The 27,327-nt window shown below is 39.2% G+C and overlaps 4 protein-coding genes and 1 pseudogene across 4 annotated transcripts; 3 read left to right on the plus strand and 2 right to left on the minus strand.

Moving 5' to 3' along the window:
* The first annotated feature begins 2,423 nt into the window (after nt 1-2,423).
* Nucleotides 2,424-4,078, plus strand: LOC104819878 (cyclin-D5-1-like). The gene is made up of 5 exons (XM_010550161.1): nt 2,424-2,914; nt 2,996-3,082; nt 3,157-3,451; nt 3,547-3,680; nt 3,767-4,078. Exons 1-5 carry the CDS (start codon nt 2,660-2,662, stop codon nt 3,971-3,973), a joined length of 978 nt encoding a protein of 325 aa, XP_010548463.1. The 5' UTR covers nt 2,424-2,659; the 3' UTR covers nt 3,974-4,078.
* Nucleotides 4,079-5,620: 1,542 nt separating this feature from the next.
* On the minus strand, nt 5,621-10,757 carry LOC104819879 (calcium-transporting ATPase 2, plasma membrane-type). Its single transcript, XM_010550162.2, has 7 exons — nt 9,540-10,757; nt 9,151-9,205; nt 7,112-9,057; nt 6,863-7,021; nt 6,573-6,744; nt 6,178-6,476; nt 5,621-6,081 (listed from the first exon to the last, which is right to left on the minus strand). Exons 1-7 carry the CDS (start codon nt 9,711-9,713, stop codon nt 5,842-5,844), a joined length of 3,045 nt encoding a protein of 1,014 aa, XP_010548464.1. The 5' UTR covers nt 9,714-10,757; the 3' UTR covers nt 5,621-5,841.
* Nucleotides 10,758-10,887: 130 nt separating this feature from the next.
* On the minus strand, nt 10,888-11,503 carry LOC104819880 (60S ribosomal protein L26-1-like). Its single transcript, XM_010550163.2, has one exon. It carries the CDS (start codon nt 11,475-11,477, stop codon nt 11,037-11,039), a length of 441 nt encoding a protein of 146 aa, XP_010548465.1. The 5' UTR covers nt 11,478-11,503; the 3' UTR covers nt 10,888-11,036.
* Nucleotides 11,504-14,608: 3,105 nt separating this feature from the next.
* On the plus strand, nt 14,609-16,662 carry LOC104819881 (protein SHORT-ROOT-like). The gene has a single exon (XM_010550164.2). The coding sequence runs from the start codon at nt 14,863-14,865 to the stop codon at nt 16,369-16,371; it is 1,509 nt and encodes a 502-aa protein (XP_010548466.1). The 5' UTR covers nt 14,609-14,862; the 3' UTR covers nt 16,372-16,662.
* Nucleotides 16,663-19,437: 2,775 nt separating this feature from the next.
* Nucleotides 19,438-21,049, plus strand: LOC104819882 (annotated as a pseudogene).
* The last annotated feature ends 6,278 nt before the right edge of the window (nt 21,050-27,327 follow it).

Genomic DNA, 27,327 nt, shown 5'->3' on the forward strand with positions numbered 1-27,327 from the left:
ACTGTTATCCATATATATATATTTAACTCGTCCATAACTAAAGACGCACAAAAAATTATTATTATTTTTTTAAAAATGATAATTTATTTTTTAAAATATATAAATTCTATTTTAAAATTTGAAACTTGAATTTTAAATAGTTTATAACAAAATCTCTTTATATATTATTGAGTTAAATAGTGTGTTTTATTTAAAAATAAAATAAAAAATTATATGTTATGTATATTTAAAATATATATATCACCAATCAATCACTATTATTACAATAATTTATAATTTTTACAACAAAAATATTACTAATAGATCATCTACTCTCATAATAACTTCGAATTTTAAACAAGGTCAATTAAAATATTATCAAATTATATTTATTTAATTTGAATTATTATAAATATAATTTTATGGTTTTGTGATAGATATAGTCGCACCAAAGATTTGATGAATTTTTTAATTAAAAAATTAAACAAATTCATTATAAATACAAAAAACTCAACAGAAACAGTACAGACTCATCATAAATTATATATAGATGACAATAGATAAAGAAAAAAAATCTCTTCATAATTAATGGAACCCATCTGTCAAGGGCTGAAACATGTAAAGGTGGAAGCATTATTCGCTAATGAATAATATATTTATTTAATTATTTTCTTTAGTTATCGAAGTTCTCAGCATTGTCTTTTTAATTCAATACTCAATATTAGATAATATAATTTATTTCATTTTCTTTTGTCATACAATCTATTTATTCATCTCTATTTATTCTGCTTAAATTAAACCGTAAGCTCCTATGATGGTTCCAAAAGTTGTAAATTTATGAAAAGTATTATATAAAATCAGTCATCCAAATAGTTATTAAAAAAAGTGTATACAAATTTAAACTTATAACTGAAAGATTTCCTCCTTCAAAATGTCAAATATGTTATTTTATTCAAATTCTAATTTCTATCACAGATACTAAATTATTCATTGTGTAAAATAAAATCATCATTTTTAACCAATAGATTAAAAATATTAGAAATACTTTACAAAATTAAGCATAGTTATCCACGTAAAGAAAAAATCAGTCATATTTTGAACCAGTATTAGATGAGCTAAAATTTTTAAAATTATTTTGGAGTATTTAAAAAATATAGAGAATAGAAATATATATTGATTATTGATATATATATATAATTATATGATAAAATCTTTTAAAAAATTTAAAACATATAAAATCTTTTGGATATAATTAAAGGATGATTTTTTTTTGTTTTTTTAAAAAGCATATACTATTTGATATTTTACATCACAATCAATAATGAAATTTGAAATGGTAAACATTGAAATGAGTTTTTTTTACTGTTCCTCTACCAAAATTCATTGGACTATCTATTAAATTGAGTTCTAATATATTAACTATATAAAGTATGATAAAGGGACACCTTAAATCAAATCCAGAACATTATTCCAAAACACAAAATCAATCATCACACACACACAAAAAAAAATACCTACCACTGAAAGCTCTACTTATACGGTTATAACAATCAATTCAATATGGGGCCACGACACGTCAAGATAACGATAATTATTTTATTTTATAACCTAGAAACGTGAAATTGATGAAACACTGTGTAAAAAATTACTATTTATTTTTTTCTCAGTATTATCAGTGTAAAATAGTGGACACGACCCTTGGAATAGCCGTGAAGATGGCAGATTTGCAAAATTGCATTCGTTTTTTATTTTTATATTTAATTTTTTGAGAAAAATAGTTAAGAGAGATGGTCAGGGGACAAAAAGATTAGATCGGAACCGTTCAAAAGTTTAGACGTACAGTAAACAAAGAAAAGCGCGATGTCGCTGATAATTCCTCCAAACCCCGTACGCAAAGTATACCAATCACGGGTGATACCCGAATCTCCAAACTTATAGAGAGAGATGTTTTTTCCTTTGAGTGGGACCCACGGTTTCATAAACCCGAATGTATGTATATATATGTATCCGCATGTACATATGTGTACCCTTCTTATTCACCTAAAAAAATTCCATAAACATACTTGATGCCATATATCCATATTCAACCGATCTTCAAAAAAAATATGTGCGTGTATATTTGTATATATATACATGCCTTGCTTTTATATGGTGGAGGTTTTTATTTTTATTTTGTCTGCAATATAAAACAGTTTATTTTAATTCATGGGCCAATTATACGAGCACTTTTACTACAAAACACCAGAACTCAACACATGTTTTGTAACGAATCTGGGCATGGTATAGTTGTTTAAACTAAGGTTTTCATTGGAATATACACAGTGGTTATTGTTAGGTAAAGAGGTAAATAACGCACTTCAATTTTAATTATGCTTTTTATTTTTAAATTTAACCGCTAAAATAACGCCCCCCGCCCCTCTCTCCCCACTTATTTTTGGCGGCACCAGAACCGGGAGATGCACAAGCACTCTCTCTCTCTCTCTCTCCGGATTTCGCTCCGTGTGATTCTTTTCCATGGTTCGGTAGATTTTCACGAGTCTAATCGTCCAAGGAAAATCAGAAGATTTACCTTTTAATTCACTGCAGAAACAATCAATACCCATGTCCCCAGTTTCCTCTTTTTATCCTCAGATTCTTTAAATGTGTACGGAACATCGGAAGTCACTGTCGTCTTCTTCAGATGGGTGAGACTAATGGCACTGGTAATGGCGGTTCCTCTCTCTCCGGTCTCCCCCCCTTCCATGAAACAGAGCCTTGTCTCCACGAAGACCCGTGTTCTGTCGACGAAGAGTATGTGTCGGAGCTGGTTCGGAGAGAGACCCGTCGTCTCGGATCCCAACCCGATCAAACGGCGCCGTCTTCCTCTGGTCGTACGGTAGCCGGCTCTACCTGGCTTAGACTGGCCAGATTGGACGCCGTCGATTGGATCGTCCATGTCCGTACTCGCTTCCTCGAAAACCCTTTTGCTCTCTCTCTTTTCATGTGTAATGTGTGAATTTTAGTTTTTTGTAATCAGACGGGAGCTAAATTGGGTTTGGAGCATCCGACAACGTATCTGGGAATTTATTATCTCGACACGTTCCTGTGGAGAAGATCCATCGATGTGAGCAACTCAACTCAATCTACTGATTATCAATCTTTGAGTTATGTTCTTTGACGATCGAAACTTATCTGCAGGAGGGGAAATCTTGGGCGATTCGCTTGTTGTCCGTTGCTTGTTTATCCTTAGCGGCGAAAATGGAAGAACACAGTGTTCCGTCTTTATCAGAACTCCCGTCAGAAGATTACGTTTTCGGATCCAAAGTGATACAGAGAATGGAACTCTTAGTTCTCTCGACGTTGGATTGGAGGATGAATTCGGTCACTCCTTTCGATTTCTTGCATTACTTCGTTCTCAAGTTCGTAAAGGACGAACCTTTCGCAAATGGGTCGCCGTCAAGAATCTCGGAATCTCTTCTCGAGATCACAAAGGGTAATAAATTCAATCAGTACCCATTAAGAATGAATCAGAAGAGATAGTCATAAAGCCATAGTTATTGACAGAATGTTTCGGTTTTCTTTGTATAGAAATCACTCTGAATGGTCATCGACCGTCGGTTATGGCTGCTGCAGCTGTCTTAGCTGCATCAGATACTGAACTGACGAGAGAAGAGTTAGGGACAAAGCTTAGCTCCATACCATGGTGGATATCCAGTGAGAATGTGAGTATAAATAGTATCAAATATTGTGCATTTTGATAAAGAAAAATGTTGATTCTTGGACTGACAATATTGAGATTTGGGTGCAGGAGAATGTGTATTCATGTTATCAGATAATGCAGGAGATTGAAGAGAGGAGACAGAGGACGCCAGATTCGGCGATTTTCCGGGGAAAACAGCCAATGAATTCCGCTTCAACAGATATCGTCGATGAATCTTGTTTGGCATCTAAACGCCGCCTCCCCTTTGATGGATCTGATCAAATTTCTCTGGCCAAGAACATGCATCGGCCGTAAGCTATTTTCGTGGATCTTAGATTTGATTGATTCTGTATTTTTTCCCGTTTATCCTAATTTACTTCGGCATCTTGGTTTGTGGAAATGTCCTATAGCATAAGGTTATTTTCATGTTTTAGTTATAGGTTGGTATTGGGTGATGTCTTTAATCAGAGGAGTGTCTTCATGGTATTGATAATTTGGGTGGGGGTTAAATTGTTACCACCAAAACTTAGGGGTCTCTTCCGGGAAAACCAATGAATTGTTGGGGGATTCGCAAAAAAAAAAGGAAGCGTAAATAGATAAGGGAGGAGAGTTTTTATTAGGCTATGGTTGTGGTGAGTGATTACGTTTCCGGTGGGTGATACTATTGTAGAATTTGCATTTCAACCCCATCCTTTTCTTTTCCTTTTAGTTCTTTCTTCTTTTTTTTACATTTTTCAACTTTTCTTAATTTTTTATATCCTTTTAGTTAATTGTGATGGGAAATATACGATTTTTATATGAAAGTCTATCACTTTGCCATCCCTTGGGACTTTTGAATTGGGGAGATTTGTATTGTCCTCTGCTTCTAAAGGCTCACAGCCAATGAAGAAGAATGAATGAAATTCTATTTCCTTTTTTTTTTCTTTTTATCTTTGTGTTTGATTTGATCCACTTTAGGCAATTTCAAAAGATTCTGCAAAGTGAATCCATCTGCATTTAGTCCTTAAAGTTCTTTTACTTGCCAAAAGTTACAAGAGATCTTTTCTTTTTCCCACCAATGATGAATCATATATCCTGGATTTTAAATGGGGAAAAATTACTTTAAAGTAAATAAATAGTCACCATCATGAAAAAAATGAAAAACATTATTCAGCAATTTACTTTTTGGGATAATTTTGCTGTGGATCCATACCAATGGTTACACCTCAAATGTAGAAGTCACCATCATGCAAAAAAAAATATATGAAAAAACATTATTATAACACAGCTGGTTTCCTTAGTTAAAAATACTCATGTTATCCTTATAATTAGAAATGATTGGAAAGGGAATTACATAAAGGATACATAATCTTGCCAATAAAAACAAGACCCTTCACATTATTATTATTATTATTTATTACATCAGAAAATTTCCCTTGTGACATTGCACAAATCATCAAGTACAGACATTCTTTGATAATGTAATGTATGTGTGTATGGCTAGGCCAATGGTTTTTTTTTTCTTTTTCCAAAGGCTATGGAACTCAAAGGGGCATAAAGGGTCACTCTGTTCTTCACCAGAACAAGTAAATGCTCTCCATTGATTATCTGTAGGACCCAAAAGCTGTACTGTTATCCATCAATGAGTCTTGACCTCTTCTTCTTCATCGTCTTGAGGGCATGAGATTCATTTACAGATCATGAAAACTAAATCTAAAAAGCTTGTAAATATCGAATTATATCGATAACCTATCTTCATGTTTACATATCTTGCAGTCACTGAAATGCATTATCTTAACTTTGTTCTTTCAATGGTGGGTTGAACAAGAGATTAGATGTGTCTTTCCATTACACTTGAAGACTGTTTTGTTTGTTTTTCGTCTTCGTGTTCTTAATGACCCTCTTCTCTTTTTCTCTGTCTGCAATTCTCAGTTGGTCCAAATCTCTGCTTGAAGACTTTCTGTACCAAAACACAACGTAATGAAACAGAAAAAGATAAAAGAAAACTCGTTTCAAGAACAAAAATAACAAAGGGTTACACAAAAAAAAAGGGGAAGAGCAATGGTTGTCCTTAGCCTATCTCAACTGAAAGTGAAAAACATAGTACTTGTTAAAGATCTGCCCCTCTGTCACCTTCCTGTTTCCTTACACAGATTATATAACGAACTATGCGCGTAGAAAAACCGGTATATTAACCGAACGAATCAAACGGGTATCCTTTTGAGACCGGCGGCGATAGGCATGCCCAAGAAGCCGACGAATATACTGAAGAGCCACTGGCAAATTGTGAGGGGAGAGGTACTGGCAAATGTTCCCAAGAACTCGATGATTATGATCTGGAAGAAGACGGTGCAGCCGAGAACGGCCACAAACACGTAATTGTCCAATATGCCCTTGAAAACGTCAATCTCTTCCATCTCCCGTGAGCTTATCTCGTTGAAAACCTGGCAAGAAACCCCGAACAAATGAAGCATGAATGATCCTACTATCTCCCCTGCTTTAAATCTCGAGGATATGATATGATATGATATGATGTTTACCTGACAGAAGACGAAACAGTTGAAGATAAGGGTGTTCAGTATCAGCGTGGAATCTTCACCGTTCAGACCAAACATGGACTTTCCTTTGGCCTGGAGAATCCAGATGACAATGAACTGATACAGAGCCTGTCCTAATATGTTCCTCCACATCGAGTTGGTGATGAAATTGCCTCTCCTTCCGACGGGGGAGCGTTTCATCAGCTCGTCATTCGGTGGCTCAGTTGCCAGAGCAAGAGCTCCGAGTGTGTCCATTATCATGTTCACCCACAGCAGCTGAACAGCGGTTAGAGGAGCAGTCCCTGAAATTATTATTGCCCGGAACCTTGTAAAAAGTTCAAAGATGGAAACTTTAAACGTTTTTTTTCCAATGGACTGAACCGTCTTTCGTTATTTACCGGTCAAGCAAGCTGAAGAGAAGTTAACAATCAGAGCGACAACATTGACAGTGAGCTGGAACTGAACGAATTTCTGGATGTTTATGTAAACCGAACGTCCCCATTTAGCCACAGTAACGATCGTTGTGAAATTATCATCCAAGATAATAACATCTGCACTCTCTTTCGCCACCTGAAGTTTGAAAAACAAGAAAAACAATTCAAGAAGGTTACCGAAAATTTTGCTGTGATCTCTCTTCATGTCCTCACTGAGACAGCATATACATATGTTGCATATCGTATGTACTCACTTCAGTTCCGGCAATGCCCATTGCTAATCCGATGTCAGCTTCATGGAGGGCAGGTGCGTCATTTGTCCCGTCTCCGGTCACGGCAACAACTTCATCAAAAGTGGTCCTCAAATGTTTTACAAGTGTATGCTTGTCCATTGGCGAAGAACGAGCCATCACCTGTCAGACAAAAATCCCGAAAAGGAGCATATCTTAATTACAAGAATTCATAAAAAGAAACCGACTTTATGTATAAAAAAAAACGGCAACCTGAATCTTAGGGATCAGTTCAAGTAACTCATCCTGCTTCTTCTCTCTGAATTCAGGACCTTCAATGGCTATACCATCATCAGTAAGAATTCCACATTCTCTGGCAATAGCCTTTGCAGTGTTAATATTGTCTCCTGTAACCATTCTGACGGTAATACCAGCTCGGCGACAAACTTCAACAGATTCCTTTACACCCGGACGAACAGGATCCTTAATTCCCACAATCCCGATGCAAGTGAAACCCGAAAGTGGAATAGATTCATCTGGAGAAAACCCATTTTCGATATCGATATAGGCGAGGCAAAGAGTACGAAGAGCTTCACTGGCAAACTCATTGATTGTAACGTTAAGATACTTGATGGATTCTTCATCGAGTGGAACAACCTCGCCATTTGAGTTGAGAACTTTATCACAAGCAGCCAAAACTATTTCAGAAGCTCCTTTCGTGTGAGCACGGGTAAGTTTTCCTTCGGGTAGCTCGATTACGACTCCCATCCGTTTCTTTGTGGAGTTGAAAGGCTCAACTTTGACGACTTTGTAGGCTTTTCTCTCGTCCTGGAAACTGCCACCGAGCAATAATCCAAACTCCAATATAGCAGTCTCTGTCGGTGTTCCTAATATCTCAGTCTTTCCCTTTTTGTTCACAACAATTTCTCCCCCGGTGTTATTGAAGATTGACTGAAGCAACAGTTTCAGGGCAGATTCCGGTATTTCAGACCGCAAGCTAGAACCTTTCTGTTCAACGTCATGGATATTCAGACAAATGCAAGATCTGACGACGGTCATGTGGTTGGTGGTAAGTGTACCGGTCTTGTCACTGCAAATAGTCGTAGCCGATCCCATGGTCTCACAAGCTGCCAAGTGTCGGACAAGGGCTTTATCATTCATCATCTTCTTCATGGCAAACGCAAGGCTGAGAGTCACGGCCAAAGGCAAACCCTCTGGAACTGCCACGACGACAATTGTCACGGCAATGGCAAAGTATTCCAACAGTTCGAGGGCTTCATCCCCTGACCAGATCCAGTGAGTGCCCAATTGAAGCTTCCTCATGAACATTCCTTGCACCAGAACAGCAAAGGTGATCAAGGCAAAGAAAAGACCGATTTTCCCGATTATGGTAGCAACTCCATTCAGTTTCACCTGCAACGGAGTTTCGTCGTCACCACCTTCACTCAGAGTTGCCATCAGCTTTCCCCATTGGGTTCTCATCCCGACCGTGGTAACCATCATCTTGCAAGATCCATCCTGAACTTTGGTTCCAGAAAGTAGGTAAGGGTTTTGTGAATTCACCATCACAGGCTCACTTTCTCCCGTCAAACTCGATTCATCTATCACCACAGAGAACCCCGAGAGAAAGAGGCCATCAGCAGGGACTTGATCTCCGATAGCCAGATGAACGATATCACCAGGGAGCAATTCATAAATGGACATTTTCTGCCTAAACCCGTTTCTCGTCACCTGAACCGTGATCTTCTTTTTCTCCTTATCCAAGTCCCGAAACTGCAAAGACTGTCGGTAATCACTCGTTGCTGTGACAAACACGACAAGCAGGATACTGGCCACGATCCCGAGACCGTCATGAGCACCTTGTGGCCATCCTTCCGTTGCTATTCCCACTATCAACGAGACAAAAGCACACACACCTAGGATCATGAGTGTCATGTCCTGAAGAGCTTCATAAACGAATAGCCAGAAACTACGAGCTTCAGTCTCTGCAAACTTGTTGATTCCGAAAATCTCTTGCCTTCTGTTCAGCTGGTCAGTCTCTGTCGAGAGACCATTTGTGGTACAAGCCTTAAGCTTGCCTGCAAGGCCATCCACTCCGCCATGGAACTTGAGTTTCTTCACGTCATGGCCTTCAACTATGGATCCTAACTCGTCAGCACAAATGTCAAAGCCAGCAGCTTTGACCTCTTCAGGCACCGTGTAGTCACTTGGAGTGACACCTGCAGTTACCGGCAAAAAGAAAACCTAAACAAACAGAGAAACTCCGACACGGAACAAAACATGAAGATCTGAAAATGTCTGAACAAACCCACCTGAGATAAATTGGAAAGCCGCCTTTGAAACGAGGACTGCGACCCTTAACTTCTCCTGTATACGGGAGATTGGAAGATGATTATAAGCTTATGCCCAGATAGGTAGATTGAAGATTTTGGACATTCAGAAAGTGTAGACAAGGAGCTAAATCATGGGTAGATCTTTTGACAGATTCAGACAGACCCAGAACACAGAACAGTAACATTCATTGCAATTAAACTCATCCTATGTCGTGCCACATGAAGGCGATCAAAATAAAGCCACGATCTTTAGAAATATCAAGATTCGACGATCTCGTCATCGTAAAAGCCGATTCAAATGGAGAAATAATCGCACCAAGCACATGGGTCGCATAAAAAAGGAAACTTTTTCAAAGAATAGAGAAAACCTGATTGGTTCGACGCATGGCGGCGGCCTCGTAGCGTTTGGAGAGATTGGCAGTGAAGCGAAAACGCCGTTTAGGGTTCTTCACGACGCCGCAGAGCTTCCGCCATTTCTCTAGCACTTCCTCCGACGAATGCTTCGCCTTCACGTCGAAATTCTCGTTCAGATAACTCTCCATTTTCAGCCCTTTCCAGATCCCTTAGATCACAATCCTTCTCCTCCTCCTTCCAGCTTCAATGGCTGTTTCAGAGAAACGTCAATAGTTGATTGATTGATCCCTTTTTTTCTCTTTTTTTTCTTGTTTGCTGAAATGTTATGTTTTTTTGTTTGGGAATTTTTGTGGGGAAGAGAAGCAGCAGAAGAATCGGAAACCTGGTGGGGTGACAATGGCGAGTTTTAAGGTCTGAACTTTGTGCTCGAATTGACCGAGTCCTGAGTTGACTCGTTTATTTTTCGTGTGGCCAACTATCTCTATCATTTGATCAAACCCAGAACTTACTAAATAATAATAACGCATATAATAATAACGACCAAGAATTAAAATAAATGCTAATTAATAAACATTTCATGCGGTGAAGAACCCGAGAAATGTACCCGTTATGGTGGCTCACGAACTCGCCCATACATGTTTGGGCTATTTATCATCATGAGTCCAAATGAAATAATATATAATATAAGTTAATGTGATAGGAGGAACGTGGACGGAGGCTGTAAGAAAATGGACCACCACCAGGCGGGCTTTGGCTCCTTTGAATGCGTCAAGCGGATAGGGTTGGTCCAATTATTTAAATTAAATATAACCAACAGAAAAAGAATTTGATGCTTTGATTTGCACACAAAGTTTCGGGCTTTTTAAGTTGGCATCGGCTTTTGTTTTTATGTTATGGTCATCCCTGATTACCGTTAAATCCTCCATTAACATATATTCGGTACCAAATTCTCCTTCTTAACCGATTTTTCATCTATGCTTTGATGGATCGAAAATTACCAAAGATCTCCGATTTCGGCATGAAAAAATCTCCCAACTTGCGTTTATAATTGAAGAACATTAGCGATATCAACAAAAAATGGATGGAAATTGAACGAGTAAAACCAATTTTTTAACAGATTAACCATGGATTTTTCTCTCTCTAGTTCTCTGTACTTGTAGTTAATCGAGGGTTAACAAGTTAATTACGCCGTAGCTCTAAGGTGGAAATCTCTTATAACAGCCCCAAACCCTAAACCCTAGACACTCAACCCAAATATACAAAATCGAATACTAGTGACGAATCAAAGCCTACGAATCATCATCACTCCATTTCTGCAACACATTTCGCCAAAGAACGCCTCGGAAATTCTGAATCAATTCATACTACCCGGAAAAAGTCGATTACCAAATCAAAATTTCACCTCAATCCAAACACATTGCGTAATCCTTCCCTTCAGTTCCAAAATCAATCCAATGAATCGCGAATTGCAGAACCCAATTATAAGATTTTGAAAGGAAAAAAAACTTAGCTCAATCGACATTCTGCATGACATCTTCAGCAGTGAACTTCGTCCCCTTGTCCTTATCGGCGGCGGCTCGTCCCTTCGCCTTCCGATCGAGCAGAGACTTCCGGTCCTTGTCGAGCTTCAGCTTCGTGATGACAACCTTTGACGGATTGACGCCGACGTTGACCGTAGTGCCATTGACCTTCTCCCGCGTGATTCTCTCGATGTGGATCACCCACTTCCGCCGGTACACCTGCACGATCTTGCCCTCACGCCCCTTGTACGAGCCGCGAACCACCTGGACCTCGTCGTCCTTTCGGACCGGCATCGACCGAACGTTGTACTTCTGTCGGAGATCGCCGGAGAGTGGCGCGCTCATTAGCACGCGCCTAACGCTCGACGGCGCCGTGAAGTGCGCCTTCCTGTTCTTCCGCCGGGACGAGCTCACTCTCGGATTGTACTTCATCTTCTTCCTCTGCTTCTGTTGCTCTCGGAGCTAGGGTTTCGGCGAGAGAGAGTATTTATATATGAGGGTGGAAGATTGAACCGACGTCGTTTAACCTATGTAGGGTTTACGGCCAAGCACTTATTGGGCCCAATGAGTTGTTGAGCCCAAACATATTTTGCTATAATGGGCCCAATGATTCCCCTTATTTTTGGTGATGTCGAGACCATTTGTGTTACTGAAGTCACCGTGACATCATTGTTTACGTACAATATATTTACATTATGTATTTAAATAAATTATAAATTGGGCTCGTATCAACTTTTATGCATTTGATGATCCCATATAGTGGAAAATGTCATTGTCAAAATGCAAGGAGGTTTTGTTTTTATACAGTTTTTACTTGAATTGATTTTGATTTATGAAATTTCTTTTCTTTCGGGTCACTTGTTTGTATTAATCCTCTAATCACGAAGAGAAAGCATTATAATTATTCAATTATAGATATAATATATGGTGCTTAATTAATTTAATTTCCTTTACATAAAAGTCTTACTTAACTTTTCTGTGATTGATGGAAATTAAATTTAAACAATTATCTCCAAGCTAATTAAAGCTAGTTAAACGACCAATAATTAACGAAATTATTTTCGTAACTGAAAATGAGTATGGTTGCTCAACTGTCGGATAGGATTTTGCTTTGTGCCAAATTAAAAAAAATGTCGGCAACAGCAGTGTACAGTAATTTTTGTGTTTTCAGGTTTTTGCTAATTATAAATTTATATTGCTAATCACTTTATCTGACCCCGATTGTAAATTTTCTTGTCACTTTGGTATCATTAAGTATAATTAATAACCAATTATCTTTATTTTACAAATTGTAAAAATCATATGTTCGTGTCCTAAAAGAATTATATATACTGTCGGTTTACGTACCTGAAATAGAGAATATACACCATTTTGTATTGATAAAAATACTTTTACTATTGTAATATATATATATATACGTAAAAAAAATGGTGACAAATTCGTATGTCCGGACAAAATCGCCGTCCCGTAAAATGCAACAGCAGCAGAGCGTGGAGTTGATACTAATGATTGAAGAAGAAACCCATAGAAACATATGAGAGAACAGAGACATAACGCCGAGGAACAGAACAAACGTAATTGTATTACACATTTAACAAAAGCAAAATCCTTTTGATACTGAGACAAGAGAATACGTACAAACTCTAACTATATCTATATATATATACGTATATATATACACACACATGTGATATACGGGGAATCTCCTTGGCTAGATTTTTTAGTTTGGGTGTAGATCCATAACCAACGGGCACAAACATATGCACAAGAGAAACCTTTGGTTTCCATAGTATGTCGGAAACTTGAACAACATATATATACCATTCCGTACGATGAATATACAACTCATGTATATATGTACATATGTTTCAGCATAAAAAGATTTGAAAACTATAGCAACGGAGTTATATATATATATATATATAATTCAAACTACAATATATCACACATATGTGTGTAATTGGATAGAAACTATTCTGTCTGGAACAATGTATTAAAATGATTAGGGTTTAGGGAAGAAAACATGGGCTTTTGCATTGAGACAAAAGGCGGAAAACCAAAGTAAATTTCAGGTTTTTGGGAAGTGATCATCATCATGATGTGCCTATATGGTTAATTAAGGATATGTTTGTATATACAAAAAATACACACCACACAAAATACAATATAGCAGAGAATAAATAGAATCATGGTGGGGGTTTATAAACTAAGAAACAGGCGAGCATGCCCTAGATTTTGCGGGGAAAAGCCAAAACCAGTCATAATAATTACAGCTTATATATATATGTTCAAGGATTTTGTAGGGTTATAAAAACGGTCTTTGTGGGAATTAGAATATGACACATTTGATCCTTTACGGGTAAATACAACTAGGGAATAGAGTGACGAATGGTAAGATAATTAAATAATGATAACAAGAAGCATTGAAAAGGAAAAAAGAAGAGATGTGTGCCTTTGATGATGTTGATGCACGCCGGCAGCTTTAATCCACGCCTGCTCCCACTCACACCTATAACATTCTCTCTCTCTCTCCCTCCCCTATTTCTCTATCTCTCTATATAAGTACATATATACCTGTATCATTGCATGTATATGTAAGTGATAATATTTGTATATATTTAATATTTATATGCAAAAACTTGTTTAGTCATATGTATATATATATGTGCTACTTAATTAGGATATAGTTTAGGTTAAATACATATGTTTGCCATAGACGTGAAATACACGATAACCCATTGTCATGTGTCCAATATTTCAAATATATATATATATATATATATATCTAATTTTCACATTCTATAGCTATGCTAAAAAAGAAAACATGTATGAGTATATATACATAGATATACACATGTATATTTTTTGGGAAATTGTTTTGGCCCTCATTCTAAAATCATTCACACTAGTAGCTGTATACATATATAATGTATCCATATATGAAAACTTTGCAAAGATAAAATATATATATATATGTATATATATACATATTGTGTAATTGGAGATGCTGAGTTGGTCGGGTGGATGTGGGGAAAAGGAAGAAAAAGCAAAACCCACTAACACATGAAGTGAAATCGACCTTCTTAACTTTTTCTTCCTTTTTTTATTTTCTCGCCTTTTGTCAGACAGAAATTCTATCCCTGAAAACACCAAAGTTGGGCTAACTAATTCAACATCACCTCTCTCGGTTTATTTTTCCCACAAATAAAAAACCAGTTATATATATATATATAATTAACCCATCAATAATCCCTGTCCAATGAAGTTTTCAACCAAAAAATAAGGAAAATTTTATATAATTAACCTAACCCTAACCGCCTCATAATTTGAGGGTAGATACCATTAATTAGTCGGGCGAATGAATAATGCCATCATCCTATTTCCTCTCTCGCTCTCTCTATTGTTATGTTTTTCACATTACCCGATTGATTGTGGCCTGTAATCTATAAGCCGAAAAAGATTAAAGAGTGAAAAATCCGAGGCAAAAGATCCTCTCTCCTTCAACGCTTTTTTTTTTTTAAAAAAAAACGGTTCCCTATACAATTCTCCAAAGTTTAAAAACTCAATCCATCCACAAACACAAACACTCATCTCTCTTCCCGTTCGAGAAGAAGAAGATTCACCCATTTTTGAACTTCAACCCTCCGAGAGAGAGAGAGAGAGAGAGAGAGAGAGAGAGAGAGAGAGAGAGAGAGAGAGAGAGAGAGAGAGAGAGAGAGAGAGAGAGAGAGAGAAGAGACACATGCAAAACACTTGCTTTGTGATAAAATCTTGATATGTATAGTGTGGGTCTATTTCATTTTCTTATTCGTTAAAAATGGATACACTCTTTAGACTAGTCAGCCTCCAACAACAACAATCCGATAGTGTCATTACAAATCACTCGTCGCTAAGCAGAACCTCCACCACAGCTAGTGGCTCTCCGCATCGTTTCCTCCAACATCACGACGAAGAATGCTTCAACTTTTTCATGGATGAAGAAGATCTCTCCTCTTCTTCTTCCCGCCACCACCACTTCTACTCCCCTTACCCTCCACCTCACTATCCCTCCGCCACGTCAGCACCTTCCCTCCCTTCCTCCATTGCCTCCCCCTTCTCCTCGTCCTCATCTTTCTCCGTCCCTCAGCCCTTCAACTCGTTCGATTTCTCCTCCAATGCCAAGTGGGCCGACTCGGTCTTGCTCGACGCTGCTCGGGCAATTGCCGAAAACGACACCGTTCGTTTGCCGCAGGTTCTTTGGATGCTGAACGAGCTTTCTTCACCTTACGGTGATATCGAGCAGAAGCTCGGGTCGTATTTCCTCCAGGCTCTGTTCAACCGCATGACCGGCTCGGGCGAACGCTGCTACCGAACCATGGCTGCAGCCGCTGCGTCCGAGAAGACTTTCTCGTTTGAGTCGACTCGCAAGACCGTTCTCAAGTTCCAAGAAGTCAGCCCATGGGCCACTTTCGGCCACGTGGCGGCCAACGGAGCGATCTTGGAGGCGGTCGACGGTGAACCGAAGATCCATATCGTCGACATAAGCTCCACGTACTGCACTCAGTGGCCGACCCTCCTCGAAGCCATCGCGACTCGGTCCGACGACACGCCTCACCTGAGGCTGACCACCGTCGTCATCTCCAACAAGTTCGTCGACGATCAAACGGCGTCGCATCGGCTGGTGAAGGAGATCGGTAACCGAATGGAGAAGTTCGCTAGGCTCATGGGAGTGCCTTTCAAGTTCCAAATCATTCACCACGTCGGCGACTTATCCGAGCTCGATCTTGCGAAACTTGACGTCCAAAATGACGAGGTTTTGGCCATCAACTGCGTCGGAGCCATGCATGGGATCGCCGCCGTCGGAAACCCTAGAGACGCCGTCATCTCCATCTTCCGGCGGCTTCAGCCGAGGATCGTCACCGTCATAGAAGAAGAATCCGACCTTTCGGACCCGGGAAACGATGGCGTTTCGTTCATGAAAGGGTTTCAAGAATGTCTACGTTGGTTTAGGGTCTACTTTGAATCACTCGAAGAGAGCTTTCCGAGAACTAGCAACGAGAGACTGATGCTGGAGAGAGCGGCCGGGAGGGCGATCGTGGAATTGGTGGCATGTCAGCCGTCGGATTCCGTCGAGCGGAGGGAGACGGCGGCGATGTGGTCGCGGAGGCTGAGGGCCGGAGGATTTGCTCCGGTGGGGTATAGCGATGAAGTGGTTGACGATGTCAGGGCTTTGTTGAGGAGATACAAAGAAGGTGTTTGGTCAACGGTACAATGCTCCGACGCCGGAATATTCCTTGCCTGGAAAGATCAGCCGGTGGTTTGGGCCAGCGCGTGGCGCCCCATGTGATCTCCGGCGGCGGCTGAGGTGCGGTGGCTAGGGTTTCATCATACGCGTGTGGTTATATAATGGGTCATGATTAAATTAAGGTTTGAGAGTTGAGATGATGGAATGCGTTCATATTGGATTTTGTTTTCGGGTAGGACTAATCACTATCATGAGAAAGCGATCCCTAGAGTCAAAATTCGTGATTTCTTTTTTTTTTTATCTATTTATTTCTTCTTTCGGAATTTGTGATTAATTTGGTTATGCAAAAGAATAGGATTTTCTTTCGATTATAAAATTCTATATTTTGTTTTCCTACCTTATTAACGGTTTTTAGTGTTTGTCGACTAATATTTGTCAGAGCTCTTTGCAAATTTAATGTGGGATTTAAAAGGATTCATGAAGTTCCTGACAAATGACGTGAAATCTACGAACATATATCTATTTTGGCAACGACGTTCGTCCCCATTCATATGGAATTTTGTACATATGTATATAAACTCAAGCAACTAAATAAAAACGCGACAAAAAGAAAAGCCACACCCACGTACGTATGCATAATATCAATTAATATGATGGAAATTAAATACTCTATCAGACTTTATAAAAAATATTGGACGGTGAAAGTATCATCTCCAAGACATTGCCACGTTACCGTTCCAAGACATGATTTCTGCAAGAACAAGAGTTTTAAAGCTTTTATTGCGCCTTAAACCAGTGAGATTTTTAAACTAATTTATTAATAGAAAACAAAAATAACATATTGATTAGGAGCATAGGGAAAGGCTCGGTATGTGGAATCATGGATAGGGAATATAAACCTTTTGGTGGAATCTTATAAAGGTATCCTCTAGTGGCCTGCACGCTTCTCATACTTACCACCATTTCTTAATCTCCTTAATATATATATATATATGCTATCGTTCTCGAAACAAATCATGAAAATTTTCTAAATGGCTATCGAATTTTCCGTAAAAAAACCGAAACGATTTTTTTTTAAAAACTTGAAAAACCGAAAATTTGTTAAGAAAATATATGATTTTCTTAATAAAAAATGAATTGAATTGAAACCGAATATAAAATAATAACCGATCGATATATTTTTTAGAATCAAAAGAAGTGAAACGAATAATTTCCGAACCGAATACCAAAACGCCTATATGCTGGTACTCTTATAGTGATCAAATACGCATGCAAAGCACCGTAACGTTTCATGATTTGCATATGAAATTTAAGTTATTTCACGACTAGAGTACGTATGACAAAATCACGTCGAGTAAAAAAAAATTGAAATTTTCATTTCAAATAATCGGACGGGTTCTTTTAATAATGCTTCTTCCAACTTTTGCTTTACAAAAAAGAAAGGGACCAGGCTTTCATTGATTTATTTCTCTTTGTGGCTACTTATTTATCTATGCATAACACATGCATATATCTAAAAATGTTCATGGCTCCCCTACTTATTTATCTATGGGTACCAATGTAGTCAGAAATATATATATTTTTTTTGTGTTCAATAATAGTTAAAAAAATTATTTTTTGAAAATATAACAACAACAACAACAACAGTAATAATAAATAAAAAAAAGGCAGTGGGAACTGCTTTTGATGGGGAATTGGTATGATCTTTGGCATCCGCTTTCTAAGCTCTTCTTTTTCTTTTTAATACAAAAAATTATCTTCTTTTGGTCTGTTATTGTGTTTTTAAAGTCATGCAAAAGTAAAAAAAGGAAAAACAAGTTGGCCAATTTTCGCTTTAACGAGAAGCAATCTTCTCGGGCCCCTTATGTACAACGACAAGACCAATACACACGTCTCCCTATATACCTTATATCTTACTATTACAAACGTTAGTAAGTGTGTGTGTGTGTATATATATATATATATATATATACATCAGAGTTGTATATTTCCAAAAGTTGTCTTAATCGATTATAAAATCTAAACTGCTATTTAATAAAACATAATTATATGAAATTAATTTATTAAATCATATATATTTTATAGTTAGATAATATCGTAATTTTCGAAGTACTTAATGGGCCTAAATTCTTAATGGACCTAAATGGGCTATCCGATAGCCGAATTCTCTCCAAACCGAAACCCTGATTGCATAAAAGACGCATTTATGCCCACATGACGAAGAAAAGCAATGTCCTGTCCAATCATTGTCCTCTTCGTGTTCCGATAAGGAAAAACTAAGAATGAAGTCAAAACGGAAGACAATGTCAAGCTAGGGATGATAAAACTAGAATCAGAAATTTCATAGAGACCAGTGCAAGGAAATGACACGTGGCAGAAACCTATGCAAACAGGGAACTTGGGAAAAAAATTCGACTATAAATAGAGACAACCCAATAAGAGAAACAAATTAAAATCTTCGACTTTTCCTTTGTGAGCATTCAAAGCGCGACATAAGATACGAAGTCTTTTTCTGCGTTATAAGTTTCTAGAAAATTAACTTTCTATCATTCAAAGTATGAAATTTTGGAGTGATAATAAATAAAATTTTTAGTCGATAGTTTCGAGTTCATATTTTATAAAACAATGTGTAGAGAACTCGTATGCTGTATTTTTTATTGTGGATTGATAAGAACTGTAAACTAATGTGTGTGTGTGTGTGTATATATATATATATATCCTTTAAATTAGAACGTGGAAATCCAAATGGCACAGTGTAGAGTTCTGGACCGGGACAGACCTTGTAAATTGATCGGAACATTAGGGTTCATTGCTACTTTTGTGACCATGATCCAGCTTGACCTCGTATCTCGTGCCTATAATGGTCGTGAAAAAAAAAGTTATGAAGGCGATGAATATGTGCCCCGAGAGAATCATGCGTTTTGTTGTTGCTTTTCTTTTTTTTTTCCAAAAAAAAAATTGATTTTATACAGAAAAACAAAGATAATCTAAACGAATATATGCCAAAGCTGTCTGAACAGAGTGTCCAAAGCAGATGCCTTAACTGTTGGAATATTTGTCACGTAAGATCCCTTGTCGGGAGAATCTCAACATTGCTTTTATCTATTTGTCATATCCATTGATCGACACGTAAGCTCGTTTCAAAACATTTCACCTTCCGGCGCATTTTAGCAACACTAGTTTCGGTGACCAGAGAGTTGCACACACCTGAGATTGTGACCAACTAAGAGTAAGTTTTATATATTACATGCAATTTTAATCATATCGTGATGATAAATGCATGTATTGGAAAAAAAACACAGTCGAACACACACTCCAACTGTTTTGGGGGAAACACAGTCCAACTGTTTCCAGTCATCGCCGATGGGCAAATGCGGCGGTGCAAGAACCAGAGCCCCCGTCTGTTTCTCCGACGGCCTCCTCTTCCTCGGCGGAGCTATCATGGCTCTCCTCCTTGTCTGGTCCTTTTTCTCCTTCTACTATCCTTCCCCTAACATTGCCATTTCCGGCGTCAAATCCGACGACGACCCTCTAAAATGCTGTGGATGCTCTCGCGGCCTCGACCTCCGGTACGACCCGCCCGACCCGGTTTTCTACGATGATCCGGATCTCAGTTACTCCATCGACAAACCCGTCAAGGGCTGGGACGAGAAACGTAGAGGGTGGCTCGAGCTTCACCCGTCGTTCAAAACCGGAGCAGAGAACCGGATCGTGATGGTTACCGGGTCGCAGCCAACACCCTGCAAGAACCCGACCGGTGACCATCTCTTGCTGCGGTTATTCAAGAACAAGGTCGATTACTGTCGGATCCATGGCTACGAAATCTTCTACAGCAATTCACTGCTTCATCCGAAGATGGGTTCATACTGGGCGAAGTTGCCGGCGGTGAAGGCGGCGATGCTGGCTCACCCGGAAGCAGAGTGGATCTGGTGGGTCGACTCGGACGCACTCTTCACAGACATGGACTTCACCGTCCCTTTCGCCCGTTACCGTGACCGCAACCTCGTCGTCCACGGCTGGACGGAGCTCGTCTACGACAAACGGAGCTGGACGGCGTTAAACGCCGGCGTCTTCCTCATGAGGAATTGTCAATGGTCGATGGAGTTAATAGACACATGGACTGGGATGGGGCCCAGAACCCCTGATTACGAGAAGTGGGGGAAGATCCAACGGTCAATATTCAAGGACAATCTGTTCCCTGAGTCGGACGATCAGACGGCTCTGATTTACTTGCTTTACAAATACAAGGAGGTGTACCATAATAAGATATACCTCGAAAGAGAGTATTATTTCAACGGGTATTGGTTAGAAATCGTAGGGAGTTTTGATAACGTGACGGAGCGGTACCTGGATATGGAACGAGAGGACGCCACGTGTCGAAGAAGGCACGCGGAGATGGTGAGCGAGCGATACGGTGCGTTTAGGGAGGAGAGGTTCCTGAAGGGAGGGGAAGGAAGGAGGCCCTTCATCACGCACTTCACGGGGTGTGAGCCTTGCAGTGGGGACCATAACAGTACGATGGTGACATGTGTCAGAATGGAATGATCAGAGCCCTTAATTTCGCTGATAATCAGGTGATGCGCAGCTATGGATTCGTACACTCGGATCTACTCAATACCTCCCCTCTCCAACATGTACCGTTCGATTATCCTAATCGGCAACGATGATTTGGTCGTGAAACTGAAACCTATTTATCATCATCGTCATCATCATTATTGTTATTATTATTGTTTTTTTTGTAAGGTTTGTACCCAAAGTTGATCGTATTATTATTATTATTTAAATTTAAACTATGAGTCTATCGTCAGTGGGATTCAGACAAATCCATAAAAAGTTGCCGTTCGTCGCTTTGTTCTGAAACATATATGGGCCGTACAGCGTTTTTGGCGTCAATAACGATTGCGGTAATCCCCCAACTCTGTTGGTTTGAGAGCTCCCTTCCTGTAAACGAGGTCGTGGGTTCAACACTCAAAGTATGGAGATTCCCCTCCTGCCACCTTCGGGTGTTTCACATCCCACGTGTATGTTGCAGGATCGTGCGCGTGGGTCGGGATTAGTCTGGACTTTTGAGTTTGAAATCACCCGATTATCAAAATATATATATATATATATATATATATATATATATATGGGCCGTACACTTTGTCCATGTCTTAGTGAAAATCTTCATTCGTCTTTATCTTCTACGAAAACTTATTTTTTGACGAGTCGAATTATGAGTAAATTTTTATTTTTTTTACAACCAAGTTGGAAAACCCATTAGCTCTATATTCTGTGACAAGAACACGCGATTACAAACCCATGTGCACCCAATACGTATAAATGGACCATCCTTATAGGTCTATTTATTTCGTGAAACAAACTAATCGCACTTGATATCAAATGAATCCTTAAGTATATTCACCTCAGACCGCATAAGCATTCTTAGAGACATTGTAGCTCTTGCTCCTCCAAAACTTGCCACGATTCTTATCCCCCGACGCCTTATTCTCGTCGATTCTGCCAATTCCGACACTATTGTTGCGGAAATTCATCTTTTGCGACGGTCCACGTCCACGTGTGACGCTGAAATCGCCCGGTTTGACCTGCATGATGACCATGTTTCTGACAGAAGCAGATCTGACGAGCTCTGTCATGCCCGCTTCCGAGGAGCTCCTGGATTGTACGGAACTGGTGCTGAAGCTACGTGGCAGGGTGTTGACGTGGCATACGGTCGGAAACCCGAAGGCTGTGGCATGGCCGTCGAAGTTGTTGGAGCATCGCACTACAAGAAAAACTGTATATACCGACGGACTATGCGACGGAAATTCCGTCGCGCTAGATATTTGCGACGGACAACGACGGTAATGGGACGGATTTGCATCCGTCGTAACCCGTCGCTCAATCCGTCGAAAAATTTCGACAACAACCGACGAATATTTCCGTCGGTAATTTTGTCAGACGGATTGCGACGGACTGCGACCGATATTTGCGACCGAACTTTCGTCGGAAAATTATGCGACGGAGTGGGACGGATATATTGCGTCGCACAAACATAGCGACGGATGGGGACAGACATTTCCGTCGGGACTGCGACGGATTCGGTGCGTCGCAGGTAGTTAAACACGTTTTATTCGTTTTGACCTAATTCCGTCGCATTCTGTTGTGCGTCCGTCGCAATATTGGAGTCCGTCGCATTTCCGTCGCATTTCCGTCGCACGTTCGAACTCTATTTAACAGCCGCGACATGTAGTCTCTTTACCAAAGAGAAAAAAAATAGAAAGTGTCAAAAGAAAAATGTCGTTTTATTCTCGACAATGGATGTATGAAAGAATTGATTCTATTACGAATCAAATCTCAAAGCAATATGAAGAAGGATTGCAAAATTTTATGTCGTTTGCCACGTCAAATCAGTCGTATTTGGAGAGCGAAAAGCTGCCTTGTCCGTGTGTAAAGTGCCAGAATAAAAAATGGCGGAGTTTGAGTGAAGTGTGGAATCACTTATATCGTAAAGGTTTCATGCCGAATTATTTTGTTTGGCTTGCACATGGAGAAACCTATGATACATCATCATCACAAGATGTACATATGGTTGGATATGAAGAAATCAATAATACGACGTCGGAGATGACATTTGGAGAAGAAATAAGGAATCCATACACGGAAATGGTGAGTGATGCATTTCCCAACATTGTTCCATCGCCCCACATGGAGGAGGAACCCAACGTAGAAGCAAAAAGGTTTTATGGTATGCTTCATACGGCGAATACGGCGATATACGATGGATGCGTCGAAGGTCTTTCAAGGTTATCATTATCTTCACAGTTGATGAATATGAAGACAGATTATAATCTTCCAGAAAGGTGTATGGACGGTTTCACCCAGATGTTTAAACATTATCTCCCAGAAGGTAACACTGCACCTGAATCTTATTATGAAACTAAGAGTTTAATGCGGACGTTGGGTTTACCGTATCAGAAGATTGATGTGTGCGAGAACAACTGTATGATTTTCTGGAAAGACGATTCAGATCTGATGCAATGTCGGTTCTGTAACAAAGACAGATACCGACCACGACGGAAATCTTCAAAAAAAGGCAAGTTAATTCCTTTTAAAAGAATGTTTTATATGCCATTAACGGATCGATTAAAGCGGTTATATCAATCCGAGAAGACTGCATCACATATGCGCTGGCACGCGGAACATTGTACTCCAGAAGGAGAAATGCATCATCCATCTGATGGATTGGCTTGGAAACATTTTCAACAGGTATTTCCTGATTTCGCAAGCGAGTCTAGAAATGTATATGTACGGATGGGTTTAATCCATTTGGAATGTCTGGTCCGAATTACTCTCTGTGGCCGGTGATTCTGACACCGTACAATTTGCCTCTGAACATGTGCATGAATAGAGAGTTTTTGTTCCTGTCGATATTAGTGCCGGGGCCTAAACATCCTAGAAAAAGTCTAGATGTGTTTCTTCAGCCGCTTATTGAAGAGTTGACCAATTTGTGGCTCATTGGTGCCGAGGCATATGATGTGTCGATTATGCAAAATTTCTTACTTCGTGCCGTATTGATGTGGACCATCAGTGATTTTCCAGCGTATTCAATGTTGTCTGGCTGGACAACACATGGGCGGCTAGCTTGTCCTTATTGCACGGATGAGACTGATTCATTTTGGTTGCAGAACGGGAGAAAGATGTGCTGGTTTGATTGTCATCGTCGTTTTCTCCCGAGCAATCATGTGTTACGGCGTAACAAGAAGAATTTTCGTAAGAATAAGGTCGTAAATGACACTGCTCCCCTTGAGCTTACAGGTGATGAAATACTATTTGAAAGACTGGAAGACAGGTGATGAAATACTATTTGAAAGACAGGTGATGAATTTTCGGGAGAAACTTGTTCGTTTTTTGTTTAATATATCTTTTTTAGTATTAAATAACTAACACATATTGTTTAAAGCAATCTTATTACTGGGATCCTTCTGTGCATGATATCGTCCATCGTGCGTGGAAGGATTGTCTCGGTGCGAGATTGCGAGATAACCTTTATAGGTTGAAATTCTTGCGGAAGAAGCCGGACTGGATTAGTTTAGACATCTGGGCGCAGCTCGAGGTAATATGGGATTCAGAGGAATCTCAAGAGAAGAGTCGGATCGCATCGACGAATCGAAAGGCGAAGTCTGCTTCCGACCGTGCCCCAGGAACTCACACTGCGGGGAGAAGATCGTTTGCTAAAGTTGCTCTCAATATTGTAAGTATTTTGTGAAAATTGATTTATTTGTTTTTAAATTTTACTAATATTTTTGTATAACTTGTTTAGGCCGAGAAAGAAGGCGTTCAACCGTCTGCTCTGCGTGTCTTACAAGACACGCATCGTCGATCGGATGGGACGTACGTAGATCATCGTGCCCAAGAAATTGAAGAGGCCATTCAATCGAAGATTACTCCTTCTGGAGTACAATGTTCCGCGTGCCAGCGCATATGTGATGCAGTCTTCTCGGATTGATATAACCGCTTTAATCGATCCGTTAATGGCATATAAAACATTCTTTTAAAAGGAATTAACTTGCCTTTTTTTCTGACGCGTGAAGTCGAGGAGTTGAAGAGAAAACACGAGGAGACTTCTGCGGAACTTGTAGCTGCTCGGGAGAAGATTGCTCAGTTTGATGCAGCTCAGGCGAAGATCGCTCGGTTAGAGGAGATGATGCAACGTTTTATGCCTCCGACCGATTCCGCCGGTTCGTCTGCTCCGAGTCCCGCCGTCAATCCCGATCCATCGGTTCATCAAGACGAGCAACATCCCCAAAATCTCGATGATTTTCCGGACAATTTATTTCGTTAGATTTCAGTTTTGTAATATATAAAACAATTTCGGTTTTTTTTTCAATTTGTAATATATAAAACAATTTTCATATGTATAATTATTTTTTAAAACGAAATTTTTTATTTTTTTTTCGAAAAAAATTTCTTCTGCGACGGATTTTTCCGTCGCATACGGAAAAAATCCGACGGATATCTTCCGTCGCTCGTCGATGCTGCGACTGAACTATCCGTCGTTACAACCGTCGCTAATTTGCGACTATTATCTGACCAATCCTCCCGTCCCTCTTTGCGACTATTATGCGATAGATGATCCGTCGCATTATCCGACGGAAATACGACGGAAATTCCGTCGGTTAGAGCGACGACTGAACGACGGAATTTCCGTCGCGTTTACCATGGAAAAACGACGGAGTTTTCGTCGGTCATATCGACTAGATTGCGACGGTTAGTCCGTCGCGTTTACCGGCGGAATATTCCGTCGCTAAAAAACGACTGAGTTACGACGGGTTTTTCCGTCGCAAATATGCGACGGATTCACGACCGGGATGTGTTTGCGACAACCATTACCGGACGGAACTTATTCCGTCGAAATCCGTCGCAAACTGAAAATACCGACGGAATTTTCTGTTTTGTGCGACGGATATTTCCGTCGAAAAATGGAGTGTTTTTTGTAGTGTCGAGTCAAGCTTCGTATGTACAAGTCTTTGGCTTTCACAAGCATCTTTATGGGAGCTTTCATGTATTTGCTCATCTTCATCTCCTTCTTCTTCCCCATCAGCTTGTTTCTCTTTTGTTGGTCTTTTTTTTTTTGTGGGTTTTGTCGGGAAAAAAAATGAATCCTTTTGTAAGAACAGAAGGAAAGAAAATGGGCACGTGGAGATTATTATGTGGATGCATATAAGTACCGGAATGCTAGGGTACACGATAATATTAATTATATAGTTGGCATGTCTAATATATTCGGTATTTGCATACATGTAAATGTTAGTTAAAATATCCATGAGAATTGCGTGCATTCTATTTGGTCAAAGAGACTCTATGTATATAGTTATAAATTGTATTGCACAGGCGTATTTACTAGTTTACACACACACACACACACACATATATATATATATATGTGTGTGTGTGTATGGGACCGAGTTTATGTATAAATTATAGCTCAGTACCCTATAAAAGTAGTCGATGATTGCTGGATTTGATATGTTTTACAAATTATAAAACATCTGCTTAAGACTTTTTCGTTATGGCCTTCTTGGGCTCATGAAAAGAATTAATTAATGTGGGACATGCTTAATCACGATCATTGTATATTAAACAATGATTTATTCTCCAAAAGCATGGAAAATATGAAATGAAAACAATCGTAAGTCAACATTTTGGAATGAATGACTCATTAATATATATTGTTTTACGATTTTAAATTGTTATAATACGGGGAAACTCATAAAAAGAAAAGACTGTTTGGTTGGTTGTCCTCATAATTGGATGTTGACATCCGGTGGTTACACATAAATTTAAAAGGTGAAAGCTATAGTAGTAGAATTAGGGGTGTTGGGCCAGAGTCCGCACTTGGTCGGAGGGTTTCGGGCTCGGATTTGGGTCGGTCCGATTGTTTTCGGATTTATATAATCAAGTTCGAAACCAGATTCTGTAAGTTTTGGTTGTCCGGTCCGCTAAATTCTGTTGTAATTATTTTTTTTTTCAATTATTTTTTTAAAAATATCGAACTTTCAAAATGATTCGAATTAGGTCTAAAGTCCGAATTGAGTTCGATTTGAAAGTCCGATTTTTTTCAGGCTGACATCCCTAATTAGAATATCCCTAATTAGAATATAAATTTGGTTCGTGGCTGGATTTTGGGCCGGTCCCAAATTCAATAAAACGAACAATAACGTTGGACCATTTATTTAAGGAAAAATGACATTTTCCTACACCAACTTTGCAAAATGTGACCTTTTCCTACACGAATATTTAATTTGACAAAAAACTACACCAAATTATCAAATGTGCCAAATTGATACACGAACTACCCAATTTAACTGCAATTTCCTACACAATCCGAAAACGGTGTTAAGTGTCTGTTAACCGCTGACGTGGCACGCCACGTGGCGGCTGACGTGGCACGCCACATAGATTTTTTTGCCACATCAGCATACCACGTCATATTTTTAAAAAAAATTCCGAAAAAATATGAAAAAAAATCGATTTTTTTTAAAATTTAAAATAAAATAAATAAACAGCAAAAAAAAA

The sequence above is a fragment of the Tarenaya hassleriana genome, unplaced genomic scaffold, assembly GCF_000463585.1.
Source record: "Tarenaya hassleriana unplaced genomic scaffold, ASM46358v1 Cleome3, whole genome shotgun sequence".
Lineage (NCBI taxonomy): Eukaryota > Viridiplantae > Streptophyta > Magnoliopsida > Brassicales > Cleomaceae > Tarenaya > Tarenaya hassleriana.